Here is a 26,894-nt window from a genome sequence, read left to right on the forward strand (position 1 = left end):
TGGCGGGGGTGTCTAGAACTAGGGGTCATAGTTTGAGGATAAGGGGTAAACATTTTAGGATTGAGGGGAGGAGAAATTTCTCCATCCAGAGAGTGGCGAATCTGTGGAATTCACTACCACAGAAAGTAGTTGATGTCAAAACGTGCGCTTTCAAGAAGAATTAGATATATCTCTTGGGGCTAAATGGATCAAGGGGTAGGGTGGGGGCGGGTGGCGGAGGTGGGATCATGGTATTGAATTTGATGATCAGCCATGATAATGAATGGTAGAGAAGACTCGAAGGGCTGAATGGCCTCCTATTTTCTATGTATTAATTTTTTTTTAAGAATTCTTGGGATGTGGGTGTTGCTGATTGGGCCGAGATTTATTGCTCATGAATTGAGTAGCGTGCTGGGCAATTTCTGTAGATCTGGAGTCCCATGTAAGCCAGACCTGGTAAGGACATTAATGGACCAGGTGGCTTTTAATGACAATTGACAATGGTTTCATGGTCATCATCAGACTTTTCATCCTGGATTTTTATTTATTAAATTTAATTTCATGATCTGCCATGCTGGGATTTGAACCTGGGTCCCCAGGGCATTACTTTAAGTCTCTGAAGTTCGCAGATGTCTAAGATGAGTGGTAGAGCAAAGTGTGCAGAGGACGCAAACTCTGCAGAGGGATAAAGATAGTTTAATTGAGTGGGCAACGGTCCGGCAGATGAAGTAGAATGTTGGTAAATGTGAGGTCATCCATTTTGGTAGGAATAACAGCAAAATGGACACCAGGGGCTTGTTTAGCACACTGGGCTAAATAGCTGGCTTGTAATGCAGAACAAGGCAGCAGCACGGGTTCAATTCCCGTACCGGCCTCCCCGAACAGGTTCCAGAATGTGGCGACTAGGGGCTTTTTACAGTAACTTCATTGAAACCTACTTGTGACAATAAGCGATTATTATTATTTAAATGGTAACAAATTGCAGCATGCTGCTGTGCAGAGGGACCTGGATATTCTTGTGAAAGAATTGTTGAAAGTTGATTTACAGGTAATTAAGGCGGCAAATGGAATTTTATCCTTCATTGCTAGAGGGATGGAGTTTAAAAACAGGGGGTTATGTTGTAGCTGTATAGGCTGCTGGTGAGGCTACATCTGGAGTACTGTGTTGGTCTCCTTGAGAAAGGATGTACTGGCACTGGAAGGGGTGCAGAGGAGAGTCACTAGGTTGATTCCAGAGTTGAGAGATTGACTTATGAGGAGAGCATGGGTAGACTGGGACTATACTCATTGGAATCTTGTTGAAACGTATAAGATCCTGAGGGGACTTGAGAAGATGGATACTGAATGGATATTTCCCCTTATGTGAGAGCAAAGAACTAGGGGACATGTTTTAAAATAAGGGGTCTTCCATTTAAGACAGAGATGAGAATTCTTTGCCCTTGAAGGTCACTGATCTGTAATTCTCTTTTACAGAGAACATTGGAGGCAAGGTAATTGAATAGGTTTAAGGCTGAGTTCGATAGATTCTTGAACGGAAAGGGTGTCGAAAGGAATAAGGGGCAGGCAGGAAAGTAAAATGGAGGCAACAGTCAGATTGGCCATGATCTAACCAAATGGCAGAGCAGGTTCAAGGGACCGAATGGCCTACTTCTAATTCAAATGTTCATATCTAATATCAGCAAAGACCAGTGTGTCAAAATGAAGCCTACTCCAAGTATGCCCTGTCTTTGAACAGATCTGCAGGCTTGTTAAAAGTGGTTGCATCTAAATCTTAGGTCCTACTTTGCAATGTTAAGTAATAAAAAAAAGCTACTGGATACCACAAACCAGGTTTTAATTTTCTCTCAATGTTCTAATGAGGAAAAAGCTGAGAGAATACGCAGGTGAACCTGGGAGCATTTGAGATTTGGCAGTAAGGTACGGTAAAGTCGCCATAGTCCCAGATGACCATAGGCTGCTTTCCCCTTTGAGGGGGAGAGCTGACTGGTGGTGATTTAACCTGAGGATCACTACACCTCAGGTGAGGGGTAAGGTTGAGAAGGTGGGCCTTCTTGCAGTAGCCTATGGGTAGTTGGGAAAATAGAGCCCCAAATCAATTTTTCCTGCCTCGCGCATAGTTGGAAAAATAAGGACATAAATCAGGTTATGGCAGTAATGTATATCAGGCTCCTTTTATGACAAATTTTTATCTAAAATTACCATCAATTTTGTTTGCATTGCTTCGTATTGGTCAAACTTAACACTGCTCTGCTCAGCTTGCAAGAATTTAATTAAATGTATTGATCTATTGTTCAAATTTTAGTAAATTGAAAATTCTCTGTACATAAAAAGAAACTTCAATTATGCACACATACTCTGAAAATGCATTTACTTTTAATTGTTCATTATAACTTTAGCCAGGAAAAAACTATTTCAGCTGCATATTTATATTCCTCGTTCACCCTATAAAACAAAATGAGCTGCAACATTGTACTTTTAGAAATCAGATTTAATACAGACTTTTGGGAAAGCAAATCCAACTTTGAAATATCAGGAAAATCCTTGGGCTGTTTCTGTGCAATGGGACCAATTTCTCATTAAGAGGGTTTCTCCATAAGATGATATGACTGGAGGCTGAAAAAGAACCAGAATCATCTTTGTTTGTAGTGTGTGACTGCCAAAGTAGTTTGCTAACATTATCTGTTAAGGCTCACATGAGAAAAAAGTCTTTGGCCAAGTTCTGGAGGGCTCCGGTGATTCTACAGGCATGATTGTTGATAGGTCAGTGTTTCTATGAGAAGATATGAGGAAAGATAAGCAAATTGTGGAGGCGAGCAAATAAAAGAATGGATAGGATGCGTGTGTGAGCCTAGGAATGGGTATTCTTTCCAAGGGTCGGTGCAGACTTGAAAGGCCGAATGGCCTCCTTCTGCACTGTAGGGAGTCTATTGATTGTTGAGCAGCCGCTGGGTCAAAAAATTCTACATTTGCAACATTTGCAACAAATGAGACATCATTTCATGCCGGCTCCTGACACAACAAAAACATCTCACAATGGTCGCGACTACATAGAACAGTACAGCACAGAACAGGCCCTTCGGCCCTCGATGTTGTGCCGAGCAATGATCACCCTACACAAACCCACGTATCCACCCTATACCTGTAACCCAACATGTAAAATGTCACGTGTTAGCTTTGACAAAGAGTCATTGGACTCAAAACGTTAGCTCTTTTCTCTCCCTACAGATGCTGCCAGACTTGCTGAGATTTTCCAGAATTTTCTCTTTTGTTGCAGATTCCAGCATCCGCAGTAATTTGCTTTTATCCTGTAAAGTGTCTGTCAGGAAGTTCTTTCAATAAGGAACCGTTGACCTGCAGAAACAAATCTGGTTTTGAATTGAATCTTTGAAACCAATTGGATGTAATTTATATTTGTTAGCTAATCTTCTGTGCTGTTGCTCACAGTGAGTCAAAGGATATGTTGTTCGATGCCATATAACATGATATTTAATCAGGGTGGCTGAATAAATCAAGTTCTGTTTTTATTGCTTAATATTATGGGAATTAGAACATTGTTTTTGTACTTGAATGTGATTATGTTTTTATTGTTTAAATTGTAAAACAGGTGGCCAAGATTGTTTCTTTGGCTTCGTAATATACGCAACATTTGTTTGCAGCCTAGGATGTGCAGAAAGCAGTCCTGATTTTGGGCAATAGGAGGTGTATAACAGTTTTGAGGAATGAGGGGATTGTCATGTGGTTTGGTAGTGTTGGGCCGAATGGCTTCCTTTTGTAATGTAAATACTATGATTCTATGATCATCGCGTGCTCCACATCTGGGAAGGATGGTTGTACAAGTCTGATTGTGGATAGGGCTTTAAACTAAAGGGTGATGGGAGGGCCAGATGAAGGGTGACGTAAAGAGAGAAATCAAAGCAATAGAGTATGGTGATCTGGGTAAAGGCAAGCAGAGTGAGGTAGAGAGGTTGGCAGATATAATCTTATCTATGACGAAGGTCCAATAGTAGCAAAAAATATTAAACGCTCTTTACCTGAATATACGAAGCATTCATAATATAAATGAACACGCAGCACAAATAGACATAACTGGTTTAGGTAAAATCGCCTTTACTGAAACATGGTTACAAGGGGAACAAATATTCCAGAGAACGCAACATTTCTAAAGACACACAGAATGGAAAATAAGGAGAGGTAATGCTGTTAGTAAAAGATGGCATAAAAGCAAGTGAGAAAACGTCTTGACTCAGAAAATCAGGAAGTGGAATCAGTATAGATGGAGGTCAGGAATAATAAGGATCAGAAAAGGCTGGGAGTAGTTTATGGGCCCCATAACTGATTGAACAGAGCATTCAGAAATAATTTGAGCTTGTAACAAAGGCAATGTACTAATTGTAAGGGGTTTTTAGTTATCTTATACACTGAACAAATCAAATTGGCAAAGTTAGTCTGGACATGAGTTTGTAGAATAGAAACATAGAAAATGGGAGCAGTAGGAGGCCAATCAGCCCTTCTAGTCCGCTCCGCCATTCATTATGATCATGGCTGATCATCCAACTCAGTTGCCTAATCCTGCTTTCCCCCCCATATCCTTTGATCTTCTTCACCCTAAGTGTTTCTTGAAAACATGCAATGTTTTGACCTCAACTACTTCCTGTGGTAACAAATTCCACAGGCCGACCACTCTGGGTGAAGTAATTTCTCCTCATCTCTGTCCTAAATGGTCTATCCTGTATCCTCAGACTGTGGCCCCCAGTTCATTTGGAGAGCAGTGCTGATACGAAGGGCCAAATGTGTCGCAACAATTCTGTGAACTTTAATCATAGAATCCCTACAGTGCAGAAGGTAATTTGGCCCATTGAGTATACACTGGCCTTTGCTCCAGTAGAACATCCTACCTAGGCCCAATCCCCACCCCTATCCCCATAACCCCACCTCACCTTTGGGCAATATTAACATGGCCAGTCCACCTAACCTGCACATCTTTGGACTGCGGGAGGAAACCGGAGCACCCAGAGAAAACCCATGCAGACACAGGTGAACATGCAAACTCCACACAGTCACACGAGGTCAGAATCGGTCCCTGGCACTGTGAGGCAGCAGTGCTAGCCACCGTACCGCCCCAGTGTTGCAAAGAATAAGCCTGAGGATTGTAGATGTTTTAGAAGTCAGCTAAGGGAAGCCAAACAGTTGATTTATAAATAGCAGAAATAATAGAACACAAGGAAATTACCCAGGAATCTAAAAATAAATTTTAAGAGTTTTTAAACATGTTGTTAAAAAGGAAAATAGCAAAGTTATACATTGAAAGGCAGGAGAAATCACCATCGGGAACAAGGAAATGGCAGAGATGTTAAACAAATATTTTGTCCGTCTTCGCAGTAGAAGTTACAAATTTCATAAAGTAAGAAAGGACTAAAAAAGTGAGGGACTTAAGATAATATTAGCAGAGGGAAAGTATTGGAGAAACTTAAGGAGCTAAAAGCCAACAAACCCCAATTGCTGATGGTCTACTTCCTAAGTTTCCAAAACAGACAGCAGCTGGTTCTGATTTTTCCAAAATTCCATGCTGGACTTTCCAGCATGAAAAGGCATAGTGAGAGGCTGAGTAAATTGGGTCCATACTCTTGGAGTTTTAGAAGAATCAGAAGTTTCATTATATCCCTTTATTTTCCTTGGTTTCCTCCGGCTGCTCCGATTTCCTCCCAGAGTCCAAAGATGTGCAGGTTAGGTGGGTTGGCCAGGATAAATTGCCCTTAGTATCCAAAAAGTTTAGGTGGGTTAAGGGGAAGTTGTAGACTTTAGTAGGGTGTTCTTCCCAAGGGCTGGTGTGCACTCAATGGGCCGAATGTAGTGATTCTATCTCATTGAAACATGCAAGATTCCAAAAGGACTTAATAGGGTAGACACTAAAAGGTTGTTTCTCATGGCTGAGGAATCTAGAAATCAGAAGCAGTCTCATCACAGTCTCCCCGATTCCATTGCATCCATTCTTTAAACTCTCACCACAGTCTCCCTGATTCCATTGAATCCATTCTTTAAACTCTCAACGCAGTCATTTAGGACTGATGTGAAGAAAAATGTCTTCAACAGAGAAATTTGAACCTTTGGAATTGCCTACTTGAGAGCATCATGTATGATCTATTATTGAGTATAGGCTGAGGCAGACAGATTTGTGTTCTCTCAGGGAATCAAAAGTTATGGGACTGGGTGGAAAAGTGGAGTTGAGACAGAAGGTTGGCCATATTAAAGATCATATTAAATGGCGGAGCAGGCTCCAGGGACCATATGGTTGACTCCTATTTCCTTTGATCTCATTATGTATCTTTCGAATGGAATTTTGTGGCACTTACTCAACTATTGCCTCTAAAATAATTTTACTGTTAAGATTTTCATACACAGCGTCATCAAAAACTTGCCTTGAAAAAAATCTTTAAAGGTTAAAACTTCACAAACAACATGGAGGAAACTAATCATTATTGAGTTAAATCAACAAAAGCTCTGGCCATTTACTGTAGGTTCAGAAATAATGATTTCACTAAAAAGAGGCTGTCTCATAGAGTGTAGCTGTTCAAACGAGTAAGCATACTACCTAGTACTTTGATACCATCTGTTCAGCTTTAAAAATGTTTCCTGTCCTCCAACGCCCACACGCCAGCTCATTTTGATGTTGAATTAAAATTTAGATGCAGAACTCCCTGAAGTATACACGCTATTTGGTATCTCTGCTTACACCCCACGTGCCCTTTTAAATTGCAATCAAAAACTAATATTTCTGGCCGTGCTTATTAGCTACCTTTGAGCTGGAGAGGATGAATATGCACAATGAGAGCAGTGGTGAGAATAATTACAGTTCATTTTCAAACATTTATTGGACACATTTGATTTCCTTGAACAAAGCCCTAGTTTATGTGATGTTACTCAATGCAGCACTTAAATAATTTAGACATGAGAAACAACAGCGTACTTTTAGTAAGACATGACAAAGAATATGAACCAGTAGAAACCCAAAATGGCACCTTGGCAACCCATTGGAGAGGAATCATACCAAAACTGAAAACAGACGTGGAACTTTCCAGTTCCACAGACCAGTCTTCTCACTGAATCTTGAGCCACTTCAGCAAAAATAAAAAATGTGAAGGCATGGTTTACGGCGTCACTCTGGCGGGGCAAGGGTTCTTAAAGCTGGGAACCGGCCTTATTCAGATTGGGATGTTTGAATGATCAGAGCTGCTGATGGGAACCAAGCGACAAGCAATCAAAGGATTTATTACTGCTCTTCCTGCGCCCATTGATCTGCTGCACACAGCTCGGAGGTCTCAGGAGCTGTCTTCCCCCGACATTCGCTCCTAGCATGCTCTTTCAATTCCCCCACTCCCCCCACCCCTCGAGCTGCCACACACAGGCCAGCCCCCCCCCCCCCCCCATGTTGTACCCACTAGTGCCTACCCCAGGCATAAGTTGGCACTGCTAGGTAATGCCAACCTGTGCTGCATGACCCTCTACCCTATCACAATCCACCACTGCTACCGGGAGCTACACTTACCCTGCGCCCCTGGAGGGATTCCCTCATGCCTTGCCCAACCTGTTGTAAACCTCGCCCTTGTCACATTGGTGAGGTTTGGAGACCTCTCAAGGCGGATCACGTGGTGGCGGGCCACTAATGACATTTAAAGGAAGGGAAATTTATTCAATTAAGGCTCATGCCCTTTGTGGGCATGAATCTCATTACGCCACCGCGAGATGCGGGGAAAATCGGGAAACATGATCTTGACGATGAGAATCGCGGTTTCCTGATTATCATGAGATTTTACGCATCTCCACCAATCCCACGGACAGCAAGTCAACCTCAAGATTGCACCCATTATATTTTCAATGAACAGTAACAATTCTGTTTCTTTTCCCAAATTTATGAATCATGTTACGAATTATGTTAGCAGATTCCAGGAATTTTGCTTAAACCTTGTAATATTAATGATGCTGATCTATATCACGGGTTACAGAAGGCAAAATAAACTGCGAAACAGGATTATTGCAGACTATAAAATTTGTTGTGCCCATTTTCTCCAGAACCATATTTTCAGTTGAATGGCTCCCTTGTCTCTCTTTTCAGTTGCCGCCTAGAAATTTACTGGTTAGCAGCTCTTTAATACCAAAGCTCAATATGCTGCATAACGTTCTAATACTATTTTTATAGAAGAGTTGACCCAGTTTAACTTAAATTGCTTAATACTGCAAATTGTAATTTGTAGGATATAGTGTGAGCTAATGTATCGTTTTGAGCTACTGGCTCCTCTCCCATCAGTCAGGAAAATTCTGTTATGCTGAATTATCAATAAAGTTGTGGGCCATCTGGTTTTGATTTTTTCACTTCTCCTGTGCCTTCCAACTAAAAGGTGCTGTTTATAGGTCTTCCCTTTAAAATAACACTCACAATAGCATCTGATACCTTAAAAATCAAGTATAAAAAGAAAAACTATGATAGACAGTCTGAATCAAGGGCTGAGAATGCTTTGAAATGCATGTCCTTGAGATTATTCCAGCTGCTGTTTTCTGCAGGTATATGCAGGTGTGGGATGTGACTTAATTCTATTTCTCCCTGGCAGCATTAGGCACCACGTGGGCAGTGATGGATGGCCAGTCTCAGTAATTGAATCACATGGTTTGCTCTGAGGTTTTGCTGCACCAATGACTTGAATTGCAGTGGTATCCGGTTTAATTTCAGTAAATCTGATAGATTGACATCATACTATATAATATATATATATAATATATAAAATCACTATCAAATACTGAGGCCTCAGGTTTGATGGCTTGGTTTTAATAATGCTTTCAGTATTTTAAACTTGCCCTGTTTCTGTAGTCCATCATATACTTAACACAACGGCATTGTGGCTTCTTCCCTGTACAAGTTCCTAAAACCTATACAGGAATTGTTCAAAATCAGAGTGACTGCTTTGACAAAGATTCATCCAGGCTCGAAACGTTAGCTCCCTTCTCTCTCCTCAGATGCGGTCAGAACCTGCGGAGATTGTCCAGCACTTTATGTTTTTGTTTCAGAGCATCCACAGTAATTTGCTTTTAGTTTACTATTTATGGTAATGTTGTTTATTTCCTTGACCCAGAGTAATATTTATCCCAACACTTGTGTATTGACTTCACCGATGAGCTATTTTTTTCCAGTGGAGCATTGAGTAGTACAAATTAAAATTGCCAGTTTCATTCCTTACCGTTATCATTTGCGTTGTGAATTATTAAAAATGAATACCAGTACAATATATTTTTCTTTAAATGCTCAATGTTGTGTAGGTATGTGCATGCATCTGCAGAATCAACTGAATGCCTTATTGGGGAATATGGAATTTTTGGTGTTTTCTCACTTGTGTAAAAACCATCATAACTTATTTATACATTTAGTATTCTGGACTTAATGGATCTTTCACACTTTTGTGGGTACAACAGTAATTCAAGTCACCAATGAGATATTGTCAGCCTTTCAGCCATTTTAAGAGAACTCCTATTATTAACAAAGTCAGTTTGATCTCTCTGGAGTCCGCCTGCCCTGTTTGTTTTTAATGAAGTTTTATTCTCATTCCGGTGAAGGCTGCCAGAACTGGGGAAGTAAATAGTTTATGTTCCTGCAAGTTGCAAAAAGAATGTGGTAGATTTATAGCTTTCACTGTCTACAATTTTCCCATGAGTTTATTTGTGCCTTAGAAGTGAATTGAAAAATATTTCATATACTTGAGGCAGTGTCTTATTTAAAACTGTTCGTGTGTGTGTGTTTTTCCACTGTTCAAAACAATCTTAATCAGCAACATAAAGGCAACCAACCAGCTCAAATTGGTTTCCTTTTAGAGTAAATCATGTTGAAAGGTTTCTGAACTGAATCTCAGTCCATAGTTTCAGTCCTGTGCTGCTTTCCTGTCAATCATACAGCCACACTGTCACTGATCAAGTATTCAGAATTTGTTCTGCACTAAAGCATTAAAAAAAAGTTGAAGTTTGTAAATTTCCCCTGTGAAAAATAGTAGTTGATTGACTGGGGAAATCTGTGGTGAAGGAAACTAAGCCAGTGCCGTTGGATTTATTTGTCATAATTCCCCATTGCCCTTATGTGGAGATATTGTAGGATATTGTCATATGCCCTTTACCTCTATCTAATACAAGTTTAATGACTTGACTATGAAACATTGCAACATCTGTTTAATATTTTCAACTTTGTGAAATAAAGGCGCTGATTTCTTTAATCTCAAAGAGGGACAAGGACCCCCAGCAGTGTGGTTCATACAAGCCCATATCTCTCCTTAATGTGGATGCCAAGGTGCTGGCAAAAATCCTGGCCACCAGGATAGAGGACTGTGTGCCAGGGGTTGTACACAAGGACCAGACAGGTTTTGTTAAGGGAAGGCAGCTGAACACGAATGTGCGGAGGTTGTTGAATGTCATCATGATGCCGGCGATTGAGGGGGAGGCTGAGATAGTGGTGGCGCTGGATGCGGAGAAGGCGTTCGATAGAGTGGAGTGGGGGTACTTATGGGAGGTGTTGGGGGGGTTTGGATTTGGTGAAGGGTTTATTAGATGGGTGAGGCTGCTATATGAGGCCCCGATGTGGTGTGTGTGGCCACGAATGGGAGGAGGTCGGAGTACTTCCGGCTTTACCGAGGGACCAGGCAGGGTTGCCCCCTGTCCCCCTTGTTGTTTGCATTTCAATCGATCCGTTGGCGATGGCGTTGAGGGATTCAGGAAGGTGGAGGGATTTGGTGCGGGGTGGGGAGGAACATAGGGTGTCGTTGTATGCCGATGACCTGCTACTGTATGTGGCGGACCCGGTGGGAGGGATGCCGGGGGTGATGGAGCTGCTAGCTGAGTTTGGGACCTTTTCAGGCTATAAACGAAATCTAGGCAAGAGTGAGGTGTTTGTGGTGCCCCCTGGGTAACAGGAGGAGGGAATTGGTAGGCTCCCACTTAAGAGGGCAGGGGAGAGTTTTAGGTACCTGGGGGTGCAGGTGGCCAGGGACTGGGGGACTCTTCACAAGCATAATTTCACCAGGCTTGTGGATCAGATGGAGGAGAAGTTCAAGAGGTGGGGCATGCTGCCGTTGTTGGCGGGGAGGGTGCTGTCCGTCAAAATGACAGTGCTTCCGAGTTTCTTGTTCCTCTTTCAGTGCCTGCCCATCTTCATCACCAGGGCCTTCTTTAGAAGGGTGACTAGCAGTATTTTGAGCTTTGTGTGGGCACATGGGACTCCGAGAGTGAAAAGGGTTTTCCTGGAGCGAGGGAGGGATAGAGGCGGGCTGGCGCTGCCCAACCTTTTGGGGTACTATTGGGCGGCCAATGTGTCAATGGTGCGGAAATGGGTGATGGGGGGGGGGGGGGGGGGGGGGGGGGGAGCGGCGTGGAAAAGAATGGAGATGGCGTCTTGTAGAGGTACGAGCCTGGGTGTCTTGGTAACGGCGCCGTTGCCGCTCTCTCCTAAGAGGTATACCACGGGCCCGGTGGTGGCGGTGACCCTAAGAATCTGGGGACAGTGGAGACGGCAAAGGGGGGAAACAGGGGGCTCGATGGAGGCCCCATTAGGTGGAAATCATCGGTTCATCCCGGGGAACACTGATGGGGGATTTGGGGGTGGTATAGGGTGGGCATCAGTAAATTGAGGGACCTGTTTATTGGCGGGAGGTTTGCAGGCCTGGGGGAACTGGAAGATAAATTTGGGCTCCCACAAGGGAACATGTTCAGATATTTGCAGGTAAAGGCGTTTGCTAGGCGACAGGTGGAGGAATTTCCTTTGCCGCCCTCGCAGGGGGCGATGGACAGAGTGCTTTCGGGGGTGTGGGTCGGAGAGGGGAAGGTGTCTGACATTTATAAGGTAATGCAGGAGGTGGAGGAGTCGTCAGTGGAGGAGCTGAAGGCTAAATGGGAGGGGGAACTTGGGGAGCAGATAGAGGATGGGACTTGGGCGGATGCCTTGGAGAGAGTCAATTCTTCCTCTTCCTGTGTGAGGCTTAGTCTCATCCAATTTAAGGTGCTACATCGGGCCCATATGTCTGTGACTCGGATGAGTAGGTTCTTTGGGGGTGAGGACAGGTGCACCAGGTGTTCGGGGAGTCCAGCGAATCATGCCCATATGTTCTGGGCATGCCCGGCACTGGAAGAATTCTGGAAGGGGTTGGCGGGGACGGTGTCGAGGGTGGTTGGATCTAGGGTCAAACCAGGTTGGGGACTCGCGATTTTTGGAGTTGCGGCGGAGCCGGGAGTGCAGGAGGCGAAAGAGGCCGGTGTTCTGGCCTTTGCGTCCCTAGTAGCCCAGCGGAAGATCTTGATGCAGTGGAAAGATGCGAGGCCCCCAAGTGTGGAGACCTGGATCAGTGACATGGCAGGATTTATAAAATTGCAGAAGGTAAAATTTGCCCTGAGAGGATCAGTACAAGGGTTCTATAAACGGTGTCAGCCTTTTCTGGACTTTCTGGCTCAAAGATAGGTATCTTGGTCAATAGCAGCAGCAACCGGGGTGGGGGGGGGAGAAGGAGGGTGTTCTTTATTGTTTCTATTTTTTTCTATGGTTATTTAACTTAATATTGTGTTAATTTAAGTTGTTGTTAATATGTTTTGTTGTTCATTGAGGATGGGCGAATGTTTATGACTGTTATCATTATTGTTTTGTTGGTATTTTATTGTGGTTCGTTATATAAATATAAATACAAAATTTTTCAATAAAAATTATTTTTTTTTTTAAACTTTGAAATAAAAAGTGGTACAATAAACATTTAAGACTTAAGAAAAGGGTTGAATTGATGGCCAAACTTAATGGCTCCTTTTTGGACATCTGTCAGGAGTGAATTGTTTTCTTGACTTGTGAGCCCTAACAGGCTTATATCTTAACCCAAATTTTAGCCTTTCTGGTTGGTGTAAGGCAAAATAAGGACCACCAAATTGGGCATATATGGGGTACTTTTGTCTGCCAAGGACGAGGGATATGTGGGAGGCAGAAAATTTTAACTTCCAAATCTTGAGTTCAATAAAGGTGAAATGTGGGTCACCAATCCTCCTACAGGAGACGGGTGATTTCAATGCATTTTATATTTATTGTGTGGAAGCCAGGTTTCCCGGGGCTTGGGAATACCAGCAAGTGAGAAGGACCAAATCCATGAGATAAATGCATTTCAGCATTGCTTTTGATCCTGTGTGAAAAGGAGCATTTCCTGGAAGCTGTGATGTTAGTTCCTCTCCTTTGTGCTTCAAGATTTCAGCGGGGATTCCATCAACTCCGAGTGCTTTACTATTCTTCATTTGTGTGATGGCTTTCTTCACCATCCCAGGCATTGAAGGAGTTCCAAGCTGGTCTTCAGCTGGATGTTGTGGAATGGAGTTGAAAATGGTTTGGTCAGCAATTGATTTGTGATTGAAAAGGTCTTAAAAATGCTCCTTCCAACGGATTTTGACAGCTTCCCTTTCCTTGATCAGATCTCCCCATCCTTGGCCTTCGTGGAAGCTGGCCCTTGAAGAACTCAAAAATGGACTGAGGAGAGCTAGAAGGGGGCATGAAAAAGCCCTGACGGCAAGGATGAGGGATAACCCCAAGGCGTTCTACACTTATGTGAGAAATAAGAGGCTGATCAGTGTGAGAGTAGGGCCGATCAGGGATAGTGGAGGGAACTTGAGCCGAGAGTCTGAGAACGTAGGGAAGGCCCTAAATGAATACTTTGCTTCAGTATTCACTCGAGAAAGGGACCTTGTTGCTCATGAGAACAGTGTGAACCAGGTTAATAGACTCGAAAAGGTTGATATTAAGAAGGAGGATGTGCTGGAAATTTTGAAAAGCACCAGGATTGACAAGTCCCCTGGGCCTGATGGGATATACCCAACGTTACTACGGGAAGCAAGGGAGTAGATTTCTGCGCCGTTGGCGATGATCTTTGCATCCTCACTTTCCACTGGAGTAGTACCGGATGATTGGAGGAAGGCGAATGTTGTTCCCCTGTTCAAGAAAGGGAATAGGGAAATCCCTGGGAATTACAGACCCATCAGTCTTACATCTGTGGTGAGCAAAATATTCGAAAGGATACTGAGAGATAGGATTTATGATTATTTAGAAAAACATAGTTTGATTAAAGATAGTCAGCATGGCTTTGTGAGGGGCAGGTCATGCCTCACAAGCCTCATTGAATTCTTTGAGGATGTGACGAGACACATTGATGAAGATTGGGCAGTGGATGTGGTGTATATGGATTTCAGTAAGGGATTTGATAAGGTTCCCCATGGTAGGCTCATTCAGAAAATTAGGAGGGCATGGGATACAGGGAAATTTGGCTGTCTGGATACAGAATTGGCTGGCCGAAAGAAGACAGCGAGTGGTTGTGGATGGAAAGTATTCCGCCTGGAGGTCGGTGACGGTGTCCTGCAAGGATCTGTTCTGGGACCTCTGCTCTTTGTGGTTTTTATAAATGACTTGGATGAGGATGTGTAAGGGGGTGTTAGTAAGTTTGCCGATGACACAAAGGTTGGGGGAATTGTAGATAGCGTTGAGGGTTGTTGCAGGTTACAGCAGCACATTGATGGGATGCAGAGCTGGGCTGAGAAGTGGCAGATGGAGTTCAACCTTGATAAATGTGAAGTGATTCATTTTGGAAGGTCGAATTTGAATGCTGAATACAGGGTTAAAGGCAGGATTCTTGGAAGTGTGGAGGAACAGAGGGATCTTGGGGTCCACGTACATAGATCCTTCAGAGTTGCCACCCAGGTTGATAGGGTTGTAAAGAAGGCATATGGTGTGTTGGCGTTCATTAACCGAGGGATTGAGTTTAAGAGCCACGAGGTTTGCTGCAGCTTTATAAAACTCTAGTTAGACCGCACTTAGAATATTGTGTCCAATTCTGGTTACCTCATTATAGGAAGGATGTGGATGCTTTGGAGAGGGTACACAGGAGATTTACCAGAATGCTGCCTGGACTGGAGGGCATGTCTTATGAAGAAAGGTTGAGGGAGCTAGGACTTTTCTCACTGGAGCGAAGAAGGCAGAGAGGTGACTTGATAGAAATGTACAAGATGATGAGAGGTATGGATAGATTGGATAGCCAGAGACTTTTCCCCAGGGTGGAGATAGCTGTCACGAGGGGACCCGCCATGGGTTTCCCAGCAGCAGGCGGTGCATAGAACATGAAACCCCAAGCCGCCAGCCAATGGCCAGCCGCCTCCGCAAAACATGCCGAGGAGGGCGTGGAAAATCTTGCCCCTTGAGTCTTTTTTTATGCACACATAAATTTGGTTTATTTTGTGTTTAAAACTTGAAATCAAGAAGATAGTGAAATTTATTATCGGCAAGTTAATCACACATTCAGGAAAATATATCACCATTTGAATAGTGTACTGAGTACGTTTCTTCATTACGCACTTTGTGGTTTTGCATATTAGACTAAAGATTTCATATTCTTCATGTTGAAAGGAAAATGACTTGCAGAGAAAGTGTGTTAAATTCTTCTTTCTTAAAACTTGTTTTGCAGAGTACGCGGAAAATATTGGTGATGGGAAGAACGATGAGTTTAAAGAAAGTGAACAGAAAAGAATCTTGGCCCTGCTTGAAAATTTCTAAAAATGCAGAATATCATTAGGGTCTGTTAATGGTGGAGAAGTTTGGAGAAATACAGTGATAAGCTTACAGCCTGAGGTGGTCCTGCACAATTCCCTCTGGTTTTTAGTGGACTGGGAACAGTGGAGTTGATTTTAACCTACTGTGCAACATACTTGGGGAACATGCCTCACTTACAGCAAGAACTACAATGCTAATGGAACAGCATCACATTCAATTGACTAAAAACTGCCACTCCTGCAGCAGAGATCTTTACAATTTAAAAATAAAATGAAATTAGCAATCATCTGTTTTAATAATTTGTCTCTGTCAGAACTAGAAGTATTTTCTCCAAGCTCGATACAATGTTGCATAATGCATATCAAGACAAATGTAATCTGTAGAAACAGAGTAATTGGTATTTTGCACACAAACTTGTGTACTATTTGAAAATGTGTCTGACTTGCATTGTATCTGAAGAAAAATGTATTTGCTCTGATATAAATCTACTTGTTGCAAGATGCCCACCTCTAATATAAGTAAAGGTGAGCCACATTCTCAGTGCTGCAGTTCCACTTTATGCTTCAGTGAAGTACATATTAATGTGTGAATATAAATGTTTCTTTGCACCTTGTACCAAATGTACTTTTTCTGGTTAAATTTTTCTTCTGCTCCCCCTACCCCACCTCAAGAAACTGAAGTGTGTACTTTTTAACCTCAGGTTTGGCATGAATGTTTCCGTGAAAGTTTACACTGTTACAGGAAATAAAAGCAAAAAAAACTGGGAAAATGTAACAACTGTCAGCAACTGAAAGGAGAACATTTCTGGCGAAGGACCTTCTCCCAAACCATTAACCATTTTTTTCCAGATGCTGACTAACCCCAGATGTAATTCTACATTTTCTGCCTTTATTTTGAATTTCCATTATTCACAGCTTTTCTCTCTACCTCTGCCACCAGTGACTTTTGTGGTGATCTGTAAAGTTCAGTGACTAAATTACTAACATTACAAACATCACTTGGCACAAACAAAAAATGGTGGAAGTTTACATTTCTCCTCAGCTATTGAACTGAGCTGCAGACAAAAAGCAGGAGAAACTTGCCTGCGACAAGAAATATAGTAATTACTCAGTTTTATGTTGGAAGGGTCAGTAATCCCATGCTGAACCTCTGGGGTCAGCTGTTTTATGCATCACATACAAAAAGTTTGAGTAGGTGTTAACCTTATTGGATCCTTAGAAGGAAGTTTTAATTGCGATAAATTCGGAAATACATTTAATTGCAGTTATGATTGCCGGTTGAAATTACTTTAAAACAAAATTTTGCAGACCTGCATTTCTGTTAATAAAAATATTTGAAACTACAGTCGTCGGTTTCTTTTTTTTAAATGTGTTGAGACCGTTTACAAAAGAAAGATTATTAAGGATTTGGAGGAAACTTTGAATTATAATCTTGTCAAATGGAGTTGTGGGGTGATGACCATTCTGAAATACCAGGTAGATGTTCTGTGAAGCAAAAGTACCTACACATCCTGGTATTTCTGAAATTGAGATGGAGCTTGGACATGAGGCATCAACATTAGGAATCAAGCAACTGAGAATTAGCAAAGATGTCTGGAAAGACAAATGAGCAGGAGGAGCCTTGGGAGTCGATTAGGGTCATAACTTTGGTTTCCGACCATGAAGTAGCACTCGCAAAAATAAATGTAACATCAAACCTCCATCAAACTAATTGACGTCTGATGATCAACTTTTGATATATATACCAATCTAGAATGCCATCCTGGAAAGGATCCATGTGATAAAATGAATCTTGATTTACTACTAAAACTGTAATCCCATAAGTGAGATGCATTAGATTTTAAGGTATAAAACTATTCTCCATCCCCACCCCCAGCCTCTTTGAAAGAAGCAAAAGACAAATTGATTCCAAGAAAGTGGAAGCAGTCTTGAAAGGACTGGAAGTGAAATTAAGTTCTTTTTGAGACAGCACTGCAAAAAAACAAAAATTACATGGTAATTGAACATAAGTAAAACTTCAAAAGTGTCAACCACAGCTTTTAGCTAAAATAACATAACTGTGTAATATGCAGAGAAATAAAATTATGCAAGGTTAAAGAGGATGAGAAGCCCATTGAAAGGTGAATAATGACCAGTGACTCCCTCAGGACACCGACAGAGGAGTGGATGAGCATCATAAAGGAAAGAAAAGGCTACTAGGCCAGCCCCACTGAAGAGGTTTACATATTATGTCCCTATTCAGAGAAATAGTTGATTGCTGAATGTGTCCATATTATAATTCAACATGAACTGAAAAGCTAATTTGGCTACACCACTGTGCAATCTTAGATATTGAATATAAATAGTATAATACTACCACTAACCAAATATCTAGCCACGGAGACATTGTGATACCTTTAAGAACCAGATACTTGGTATATTTCTGCACTTTGTCCACTGCTATAATTGATGTTTGAAAGCATTAGTTCACCCATCTCTAAATTAATGTAGCATGTCAGGCAAGTAACGTTGATTTTGGTGTTTTACTGCACTCTGGTTGTGCTTTGTTTCAGTTTGCTAACCGCTAATAGACTGTCCAAATTTAAAGTAGCATTTTGGAAACCTTTGACATCAATGGTAGATCACAACTGATAGTTTAGGCAAGGGGGAATTGTCTAATACCACTTGACTTATAATTTCTCACTTTACTGATGGACATATTGATCAATCTTGCAAATTCCATTCAAAATTTGGATGTCATGCACTATTGTGTATTTGTACTTATTTGCTGGGTAACACGGTAGCACAGTGATTAACACTGGCTTCACAGCGCCAGGTCCCAGGTTCGAATCCCAGCTGGATCACAATCCGCGTGGGCTTCCTCCGGGTGCTCCAGTTTCCTCCCACTAGTCGCGAAAGACATGCTGTTAGGTAATTTGGACATTCTGAATTCTCCCTCTGTGTACCCGAACAGAGTGCCGGAATGTGGCGACTAGGGGCTGTTCACAGTAACTTCATTGCAATGTAAGCCTACTTGTGACAAAGATTATTATTAGTTCTATTAATTTGCATATTTAAACAAAAAAATCAGAAGAAATAGGAACAGGATTAAGGCTGTTTGGTCTTTCTAGTCTGCTCCCCATCCAATAATATCATGACTGATCTGATTATGGCCTTAACTCAACCTCGCACTTTCCCACTGCTTCTGCCAAATGTTTGCCCAGTCACAATATAACCTATCTGTCTCACTTTGCAGACTTTTTGTATCCTCCTCACAGCTTCCTTTCCTGTTCCTGTATCATCAGTAAATTTGGCTACAACGCAGTTGGTCCCCTCATTCAAGTCATAATAGAGATCATATGTAATGGAGGTTGCAGCACAGATCCCTGAGGCTCTCCATCAGATACTGACCTGACTCTCCTGTTATTTAGCCAATCCTCTATCCATGCTAATCTATTGACCCAAACACCCATGAGCTCTTGGGGAACAAAAGGCGCGATTCTCTCACCGGTTTTACGGCACCCTCCGCACCTCATAGTGACAGATTCGGACCTCTGCCCAAACGGGGACGTCAAAGTTATGACCCTAACGACGCTCACGGAGGTAAGTTGTAAACGTACTTGCGACTTACCCAATATCCACCGGCCTCCCCAGGGAGGCTGCAGCCAGGCGCCAATCAGTGCTGGTCCACAAGAAGGTGGACCAGGCGGAATGCTACCCAGGAGGTCTTTTGGGAGACCCATGGGTGCTCAGGGTCAGTGCCGGGTGGCCAACTGGACCGTGGGCACCTTGACACTGCCAAGGTGCCCAGCTGGCTGGAACACTGGGCCCAAAAAACGGAATGTGTCATTGAATAGCAGTGGGGAACTCGCCAGTGGGAAATTGAAAAACCAGCCATAAATGAACTTAGAAATTTTTGGGGAGAATCGCGCAGATAGTGTTTTTTTTAATCATTTGGTCTTACTTTATATTTTCAGAAGGGTTGAAACCATCTATATAAATATTAAACATTTTACTTAATGCATCACATTTACTTCTCCATTGTATTTTTCTTGTCACACTATTATCCCATATAAAGCAGTATATCTGCTGATTCATTTATCAAAAATACTATGTTAATTTTGGCTTTAATGGATCATTGCAATTTTTAAAATTTGTAATACCTACTGCTAATGACATTCCATCTGTCTTTCTGCACATGGTGCAAGACGTTTTGAAGCCCCAGGTCATCTTAATCTACTTTTATGCCATTTTTAAGGCAGCCAAGGCTATTTTCAAAAATGACTACATCAAAGTGACTTCACTTATATTTTGAACATCTTGTTGGACATATAGGGAATTTAACAATTGATGCTCATCAATGTTGCAATTGTGACAGTCTCTATTCAAGTGAGCAAGTAAATGATAGGGGAACAGAGATCAAAAACAAGAGCACTACATCAAAGATACCTTCCTGTGATGGTGTTGTTAGAGAAAACCAGTTTCCTTTTTTTTTAATTGCATGTTCTTCCGATTTTTGAACAATGTTCATTGCCAACTGTGGCTCGGGAGCACCACCACAGACCCAGTTGCCTGAGTCCTGAAGAGGATACCTGTCAGAATTGGCCTGTGCCAGGTGATGAGAGAACCAATACAAGGGACAACCTAGATCATTCACGCCAATAACCTGTCACTGTCACATGCATCTGTCCATCCTTCATTCTGTGAGATACGGGTGTCATTGGCAGGCCAGCATTTGTTGACCATCCCTAATTGCCCTTGAATTGAGTGGCTTGCTAGACTATTTCAGAGCACTGTTAAGAATCAACCACATTGCGGTGAATCTGGAGTCACATGTAGGCCAGACCAAGTAAGAATGGCAGATTTCCTTCCCTAAAGGACTTTAGTGAGCCTGATGAGTTTTTACTACAATAGTTTCATGGTCATCGTTACTGAAATTAGCTATTAATTCCAGATTTTATTAATTGAGTTAAAATTCCACACCTATCTGGGATTTGAACCCACACTGACAGAGCAATAGCCTGGACCTCTGGAATCCTAGTCTAATGCCATTACCACTATATCACCATTAGTATTACCGGTATTTGTGGCGGTGACCACTATACATTAGTTAGAGACACTGCATCGTGTTGTGTGGCAGCACCACCATAGTAAATGGGATAGATTTAAAATGGAGCTAGTGGCTCAAAACTGGGAATCTATGAGATGCTGTCAGTCATCAGCAGAAACATTTGACAGTGTGTGGCACCCAGAAGCCCTAGTAAAATAGAAGTCAATGGGAATCGAGGAGAAAACGAGTTGGAGTCATACCCAGTACAAAGGAAGATGGTTGCAGTGTTTGATGTCAATCATCTCAGCCCCAGGCCATCATTGCAGAAGTTCCTCAAGGTAGTGTGCTAAGTTGAACCATCATATGCTTCCCTCCATCATAAGGTTAGGAGGGGGGATATTTACTGATTAATGCAAATTTATTATTAATGCAAAATTGCAGAAATTTGAGAAGGCAGCTCACCACCAGCTTCTCAAAGGGATTAAGGATGGACAATAAATGGCAGCAATGCCCATATCCCATGAAGGATTAAAAAAAGCTGTTTCAGTTTCCATGGTTGTGTTATAACATTTTTACATGGAACATATGAAGATTTTTATGTACTTTGTGCTTGCACTTGCCTGGTATGGGGCTGTAACGCAAATTACATGTAGAGAATAATTCTCTTTATTTTCTACACAACAACCACAAAAGCACACCATATTGCAGCAGTCATCAGTGCTTTGAGACTGTTATTTCGATCCAAATTATCGGCAATTCAGTGTATTGAAACTATTCATCAAAGACAGAACTGAGGCTGCTCAAAGATGTTGCTGTTCAGAGGGAAGCGGTTTAATTTTGAATTCTAGCTACTTGACTTTGAGTTATCTTCCCCCATAGATGGAGACAGCTCTGATTGCAGGCTATGGCCTGATCCTCATGTGGTGATTGGTTGTAGTCTGTATTGTAATAGAAACTCACTGAGCTGCACAAGCCCATGGCAGGTACTACTGTCTGAAACATCAGAACACTGTCATAGTAAATTTGCACTAAACTTAAAGTCATCCGACAGGGTATATATAGTGCTTTACAATAAAAGTTCAGATAGGCTTTCTGTACTTCACATTGCTGACTTGCTGCTTGGACGACCACTGACACTTCATATTTTGGCAGCATTTCCTGAATCAAGCAGGATGCGTGGATGAATCTCATTCTTATGGTCATTAAAAATGAACAAACCTTGCAGTGCTACTGTAAGAACATTTTAGTATGTGCAATTGGGCAATAGAGAGATTTGGAAATGAGCAATTAAAAAATGTAATCTTGTCTTTAATGTGGTATTTTGCACTCTAAATGAGATATTTTCCTCCACGGTTTTTCCAAGTTTGCATGTACAAAATAAACAAATGGACTTTTGTAATGTCAAATTAATGTAATACTGAAACCGTCTGATCATATTAGATAGGATCAGGCCAGTAGGATGACCTTATGGATGAATGCACAATATTTCATGCCTGTTTTGTTATGCTCTTGACGTAACATAAGCTGCTTCCTTCATGTGCACTCTGACAAAGGAAGGTTCAGGCTTGGAGATAGCTTTAACATATTTATTAAACTGTTAACAATTCTCCTACTTGGATTCGACTCTCCTGTTAATCCTGCTGTAGCTTCTCAGACTGACGAACCAGTCTGCTACAATCCCGGTGGTGGGTGTGATGTGTTTCAATCAACCCTGTGTACTCAATAAGTGTCTCCACTGGAAAGAGAAAGATCATGCGTGCTGTGTCCTTTCATATGGGTTGGTGTAATGCCCCCCTCTGGTAGTGTCACCTCTGTGTGTGTCGTGAATGGAATGCCCATTGGTCGTGTCCTATCTTACTGGCCTATTGGTTGAATGTCTGTGTGTCATGTCTCTTGTGCTCCTTCTAGTGTCTATCTAGTCTCAGTGTATTCACATTAACCCCTTGTGTATTTACAGTGATGCATATCACCACATGCCCAGTACAGGCATGAAGATATTACAAATTTTAAAACCATGTATTTTTTTAATGGACACAACCATTTTTAAGATGGCTGACAACATATGTAACTTTGGCATTATCGACTCCAGACAGAACTGAAACTCAAGCAAATACCATATTAAAATGTGAACAGCCACTGTGAAACTCAGAAGTTATTTTGTTCAGGATGAACTGTAAACAGCAAAACTACCACATTATCAGCCAACTCGTAGACTGACTCGTACAGCTATTGAAATTCATTGTCCTATTCATGAAAGGAATTTAAGGGGTAATTTGAATTGAACAGGTCACTCAATTTAAAGAATCTTGCCCGTCCCAAAAGCTCTCAACATGTGAAAGGCTAAAATACAGCATGTGAAGAAATACACCCACTACACAATTTTGGAAGGACTTTGAACTTGTAATTGGTCACAGAATTGAAAGTTACAAAATCAGAAACTTAATTGAACCAGCTGAAAGACAACACAACCAAGGGAAACAGCTATACCTTAAAAGAAAAAGAAGGAATCTTCCCCCAACCGACTTCAATTTCACCTGAGAGCTTGCTTCCTGGAAATTCTACTGTAAGAAGCATCACAGCTTACTGAGATTCCTCTGATTTTCAAGATGTTTACTCTAACTAAATTATCAATTCAATTGACAAACTACAGGGCTGCTGAATAAAGTGACTGAAATCATAACAGACAGTAGCTCTATTGTTTTCTTCTTCATCTATATCTCAACTTTGTATGTGATAGTTCCTGTGAGATGTTGCATTAAAACCTTCAGGAAAATCTACCAAAAAAAACTTATTTTTAAAATTCACAAAAAACTTGCTGCTGGAAATTATTCAACTTGGACAACCACTCTAAGGGGACGGAAATACACACTGACGTCACACATTAAAACATTTTGATTGTGGACAGTAATAAAACACACAATTCTCTCTGTGACACTATACACTATTTGTTTTGTGCAACATCAAATGTGTGTTCACATACAAACGTATGAGTATCATTGCAAGGTCTTTTGATGTGATATGGTGACAATTCTAAGAATATTTAGTCAGCTTTCAAAGTAACAGTGAGGCTGATGGCACGCACTGTTATTTATGTACAAATGGTACAGCAATTTCAGGCAAGGAGTAGGTGTGCAGGTAAACATATATATAAAAAAGTTGCTAAGATGCACTACTTCACCATTAGCTTTGTGAAAATGGCAGCTCACTGTGTCTTTTGCCATTGAAATGCATTGAATGGCATGAAATTGCGGTATTTACATGCTAGATACATCTAAACCTACCACCGGGAGTTAAATCAAGTCTAAATATCCTTTTACAGTTGGTATGAGTGTTAATCACTGTTATTCAACTGCTCTGGCACTGAAAATTAACTATTACAAGAGTGGAGTCGCATTTCTTCAAACTTCCAATTGTTAGTGATTTTAGAAATGTAAAATTTTAATTAAAAGTTTCAAAAAACGTTTACCCTCTGTTCTCTCTCTCTTAGTCCAATCTTCTTTCACTCTCTTTATTTCTCCTTAACGAGGTTGAATTCATCCATTCAAACTTGCAGTTCCTTTTCAGTAATTGTGCTAGTATTTCATAATCCTTCAGTTGATTGACCTGTTCACTCTGTTCCCCTCAGTTATCGGTTTGCTCTTTCAACAAAGTGCATATTTTATAAGATTAAATACACAAGAACAAGTCTAACGAATGGCTGATACCATTAAATGCCCTGCTGCAGCAAAAGTTTCTGCTTTATGTGCAATTTCTGGCACACTACCAAGAAAAAAATAAAATTGAAGAGAGCTCAGAAAGAATTCATGAGATTCATTTTGAAGTGAAGAAAATAATCACCAAATGCTCTGTGGAACATGACCACTTTTATACTGTTAGAAAGGGGAACTGTCAAATTTGTGATGCAACTGGTCAAAGTTGATTAACAGAGATGTGCATGTGTCATTGCTTGAGATTACTGTTTAATTATTTGAGGAGTTAGGCAGAAATACAAACATATGAATTAGAGTGCATTAGGGATAGTTTCCTAGAGCAATATGTCATTGAGCCTACCAGGCAACAGGTTAAGTTGGATCTGGTAATAGCAATGAAGGAGGTTTAATAAATGACCTCAGTGTAAGAGTACATGAGTACAACATGATAGAGTACGAAATTTGGGTCGGAAACAACTGTGTTTAACTTAAATGAAGGGAATTACAATGAAATGAGGATAGAGTTGGTTAATCATTGCTTATAAGACAATCTCTCCATAATGGGGATCATCCTTGTGAACCTTCTCTGAACCACCTCCACTGAAATATATTTCTTTAAATGAGAGAATCGCCATTCCCGCCATATTTTCACGCGCCGCCGTTCCACCATTGTCCTAACCGCCAAGAACGGCGTCATCGAGTTAGGCGATGCGCCACCCGGAGAATCACCCGAGGGGCTAAGTTTGGCGATTCTCTGGGCCCCCCGGTATTCAGTGAAGTTCAGCGGGCTGAAGTGGGATCATGCCGTCATGGTTCACACTTGCAAAATAAAATTGTCAGCCAGTCGTGCTGGCTGATGATGCGGGGAGAGGAGTTGACTGGCCGGCGTTTTCGGCAGCAGTACGTTGTGACGTCCAGGGCCAGGGTTGGTGGGGGGGGGGGGGGGTTTGGGGAAGGGTGCTGCCATGCTGGGGAGGGGGGGTTTGGGGAAGGGTGCCGCCATGCTGGGGGGGGGGGGGGGGGGGAGGGTGGGGGAAGGTGACGCCATGCTCGGGGGGAGGGGCAGGGGGCCTTCATGTTCCGGGGATGGGAGGAGGTTTTTCCGCGGGAGCGTCATGGCAGCCGGCCTGCCATGGCAGGGCGGCAGCAAAGCCACGTCCGCAAGTTGAGGTCATGCTAATGGACAAAGGTCACTGGTGCTGCCATCCCGCGCGGCCACGCGCCTTGACTTGGATGCACCCAACCCCTACCCCCCCCCCCCCCCCCCCCCCCCCCCCCCCACAGAGGTGCCGCAACACCCAGCTGACAGAGACCATCTCTGGGAAGGGTCAAGGTGACACACTTGCCAGCCCCCGTGAGGTCATGGCCAGCCCACGGTGGCGCAATGAGGAGGGGCGGGTGAAACTGGGCGGTGGTCGGATAATGTGGGCAGGGATCAGGATGCCTGCGTGTCTGTAGCAACACCAGCCAACTGGGACACACGTATCCCATGGCACCTGGCTGTTGAGGTGTCAATGCGCCATCCTTAAACATGTTGTATTCCCCCCCCCCCCCCCTTACTGCAGATCCTAATGTTTGGGCACCAGCCAGTGATCTTTGGTGCCGTGGTGGGAGCCGCTGCTCTGCAGGTGGCCCTTTGGCAGCGTCGATGCAGGCGGCTCAGAGCATCTGCGGCAGCGGCGGCTACAGCAGAGGGACTGGCTGCAGAGGGCCAGGTGGCACCTGCTCAGGCTGCAGGGCCGCCTGCCAGACAGGAGCAGGAGGAGGCGGAGGGGGACAATGACCACCACATCGATGGGGATGCACAGGACGAGGATACCGATCTTGATGGGGTGAAGGGGAAGGAGGAGGAGCAGGTGGTGGTGCCGAGTGCCGGAGGCGCCCCATGAGGCATCGAGTGCACCATCACTGCATGTCCTTCGAGGACCTACCGGACAGGGAATGCACGAGGAAACTCAGGATGAGTCGGGAAACCGTGGCCCAAATCTGCCACCACGTGGCACAACTGACACCACATGGAATGGGGAGAGGACATGCTATACCGGTGGCCATGACGGTGACGGTTGCCCTCAACTTCTATGCGAAGGGGTCGTTCCAGGAGCCAAGCAGGATCTCCCAGGAATTGGTGCATCCGAGCAGTCATCAACGCCCTGTATGCCATTGCGGACCGGTACATCCAGTTCTCAGAGGACCGTGCCCACCAGGATACCCGGGCAGCGGGATTCACCTCCGTGGCCAGGATACCATGGTCCAGGGGGCGATTGATGGGATGCACATCGTCATGCGTCCACCAGCAGAGAACAGGGACATGTTCATAAACAGAAAGCGGACCTACTCCATGAACATTCAGGTGGTCTCAGACCACCGCATGAAGATCATGCACGTGTGCGCCCAGTACCCCGGCAGTGTGCATGATGCCTTTATACTGGCACAATCTTTCATCTCCTCATGTTCGAGGGACCCCACCCCCCGGCTAAGGGGCTAGTTGCTGGGCGACAGCGGTTACCCGTTATGGTCATGGCTGATGACGCCTACACGAAGGCCACAGACCAACGCGGAGACCGGCTACAATGAGGCCCATGCGGCAGCCAGGGGTGTAGTTGAGAGATGCTTTG

General features: G+C 42.9%; 1 protein-coding gene across 1 annotated transcript in view; it reads left to right on the top strand.

Moving 5' to 3' along the window:
- Positions 1 to 16,906, top strand: part of ctnnbl1 (catenin, beta like 1) — a 220,712-nt gene extending 203,806 nt beyond the window's left edge. Inside the window, exon 16 of the mRNA XM_038803075.1 lies at positions 15,477 to 16,906. Coding sequence (XP_038659003.1) covers positions 15,477 to 15,565 — 89 coding nt within the window. The 3' untranslated portion in view covers positions 15,566 to 16,906. The remainder of the gene's footprint in view (positions 1 to 15,476) is intronic.
- The last annotated feature ends 9,988 nt before the right edge of the window (positions 16,907 to 26,894 follow it).

Source organism: Scyliorhinus canicula, chromosome 7 (genome assembly GCF_902713615.1).
Source record: "Scyliorhinus canicula chromosome 7, sScyCan1.1, whole genome shotgun sequence".
Classification (NCBI taxonomy): Eukaryota; Metazoa; Chordata; class Chondrichthyes; order Carcharhiniformes; family Scyliorhinidae; genus Scyliorhinus; species Scyliorhinus canicula.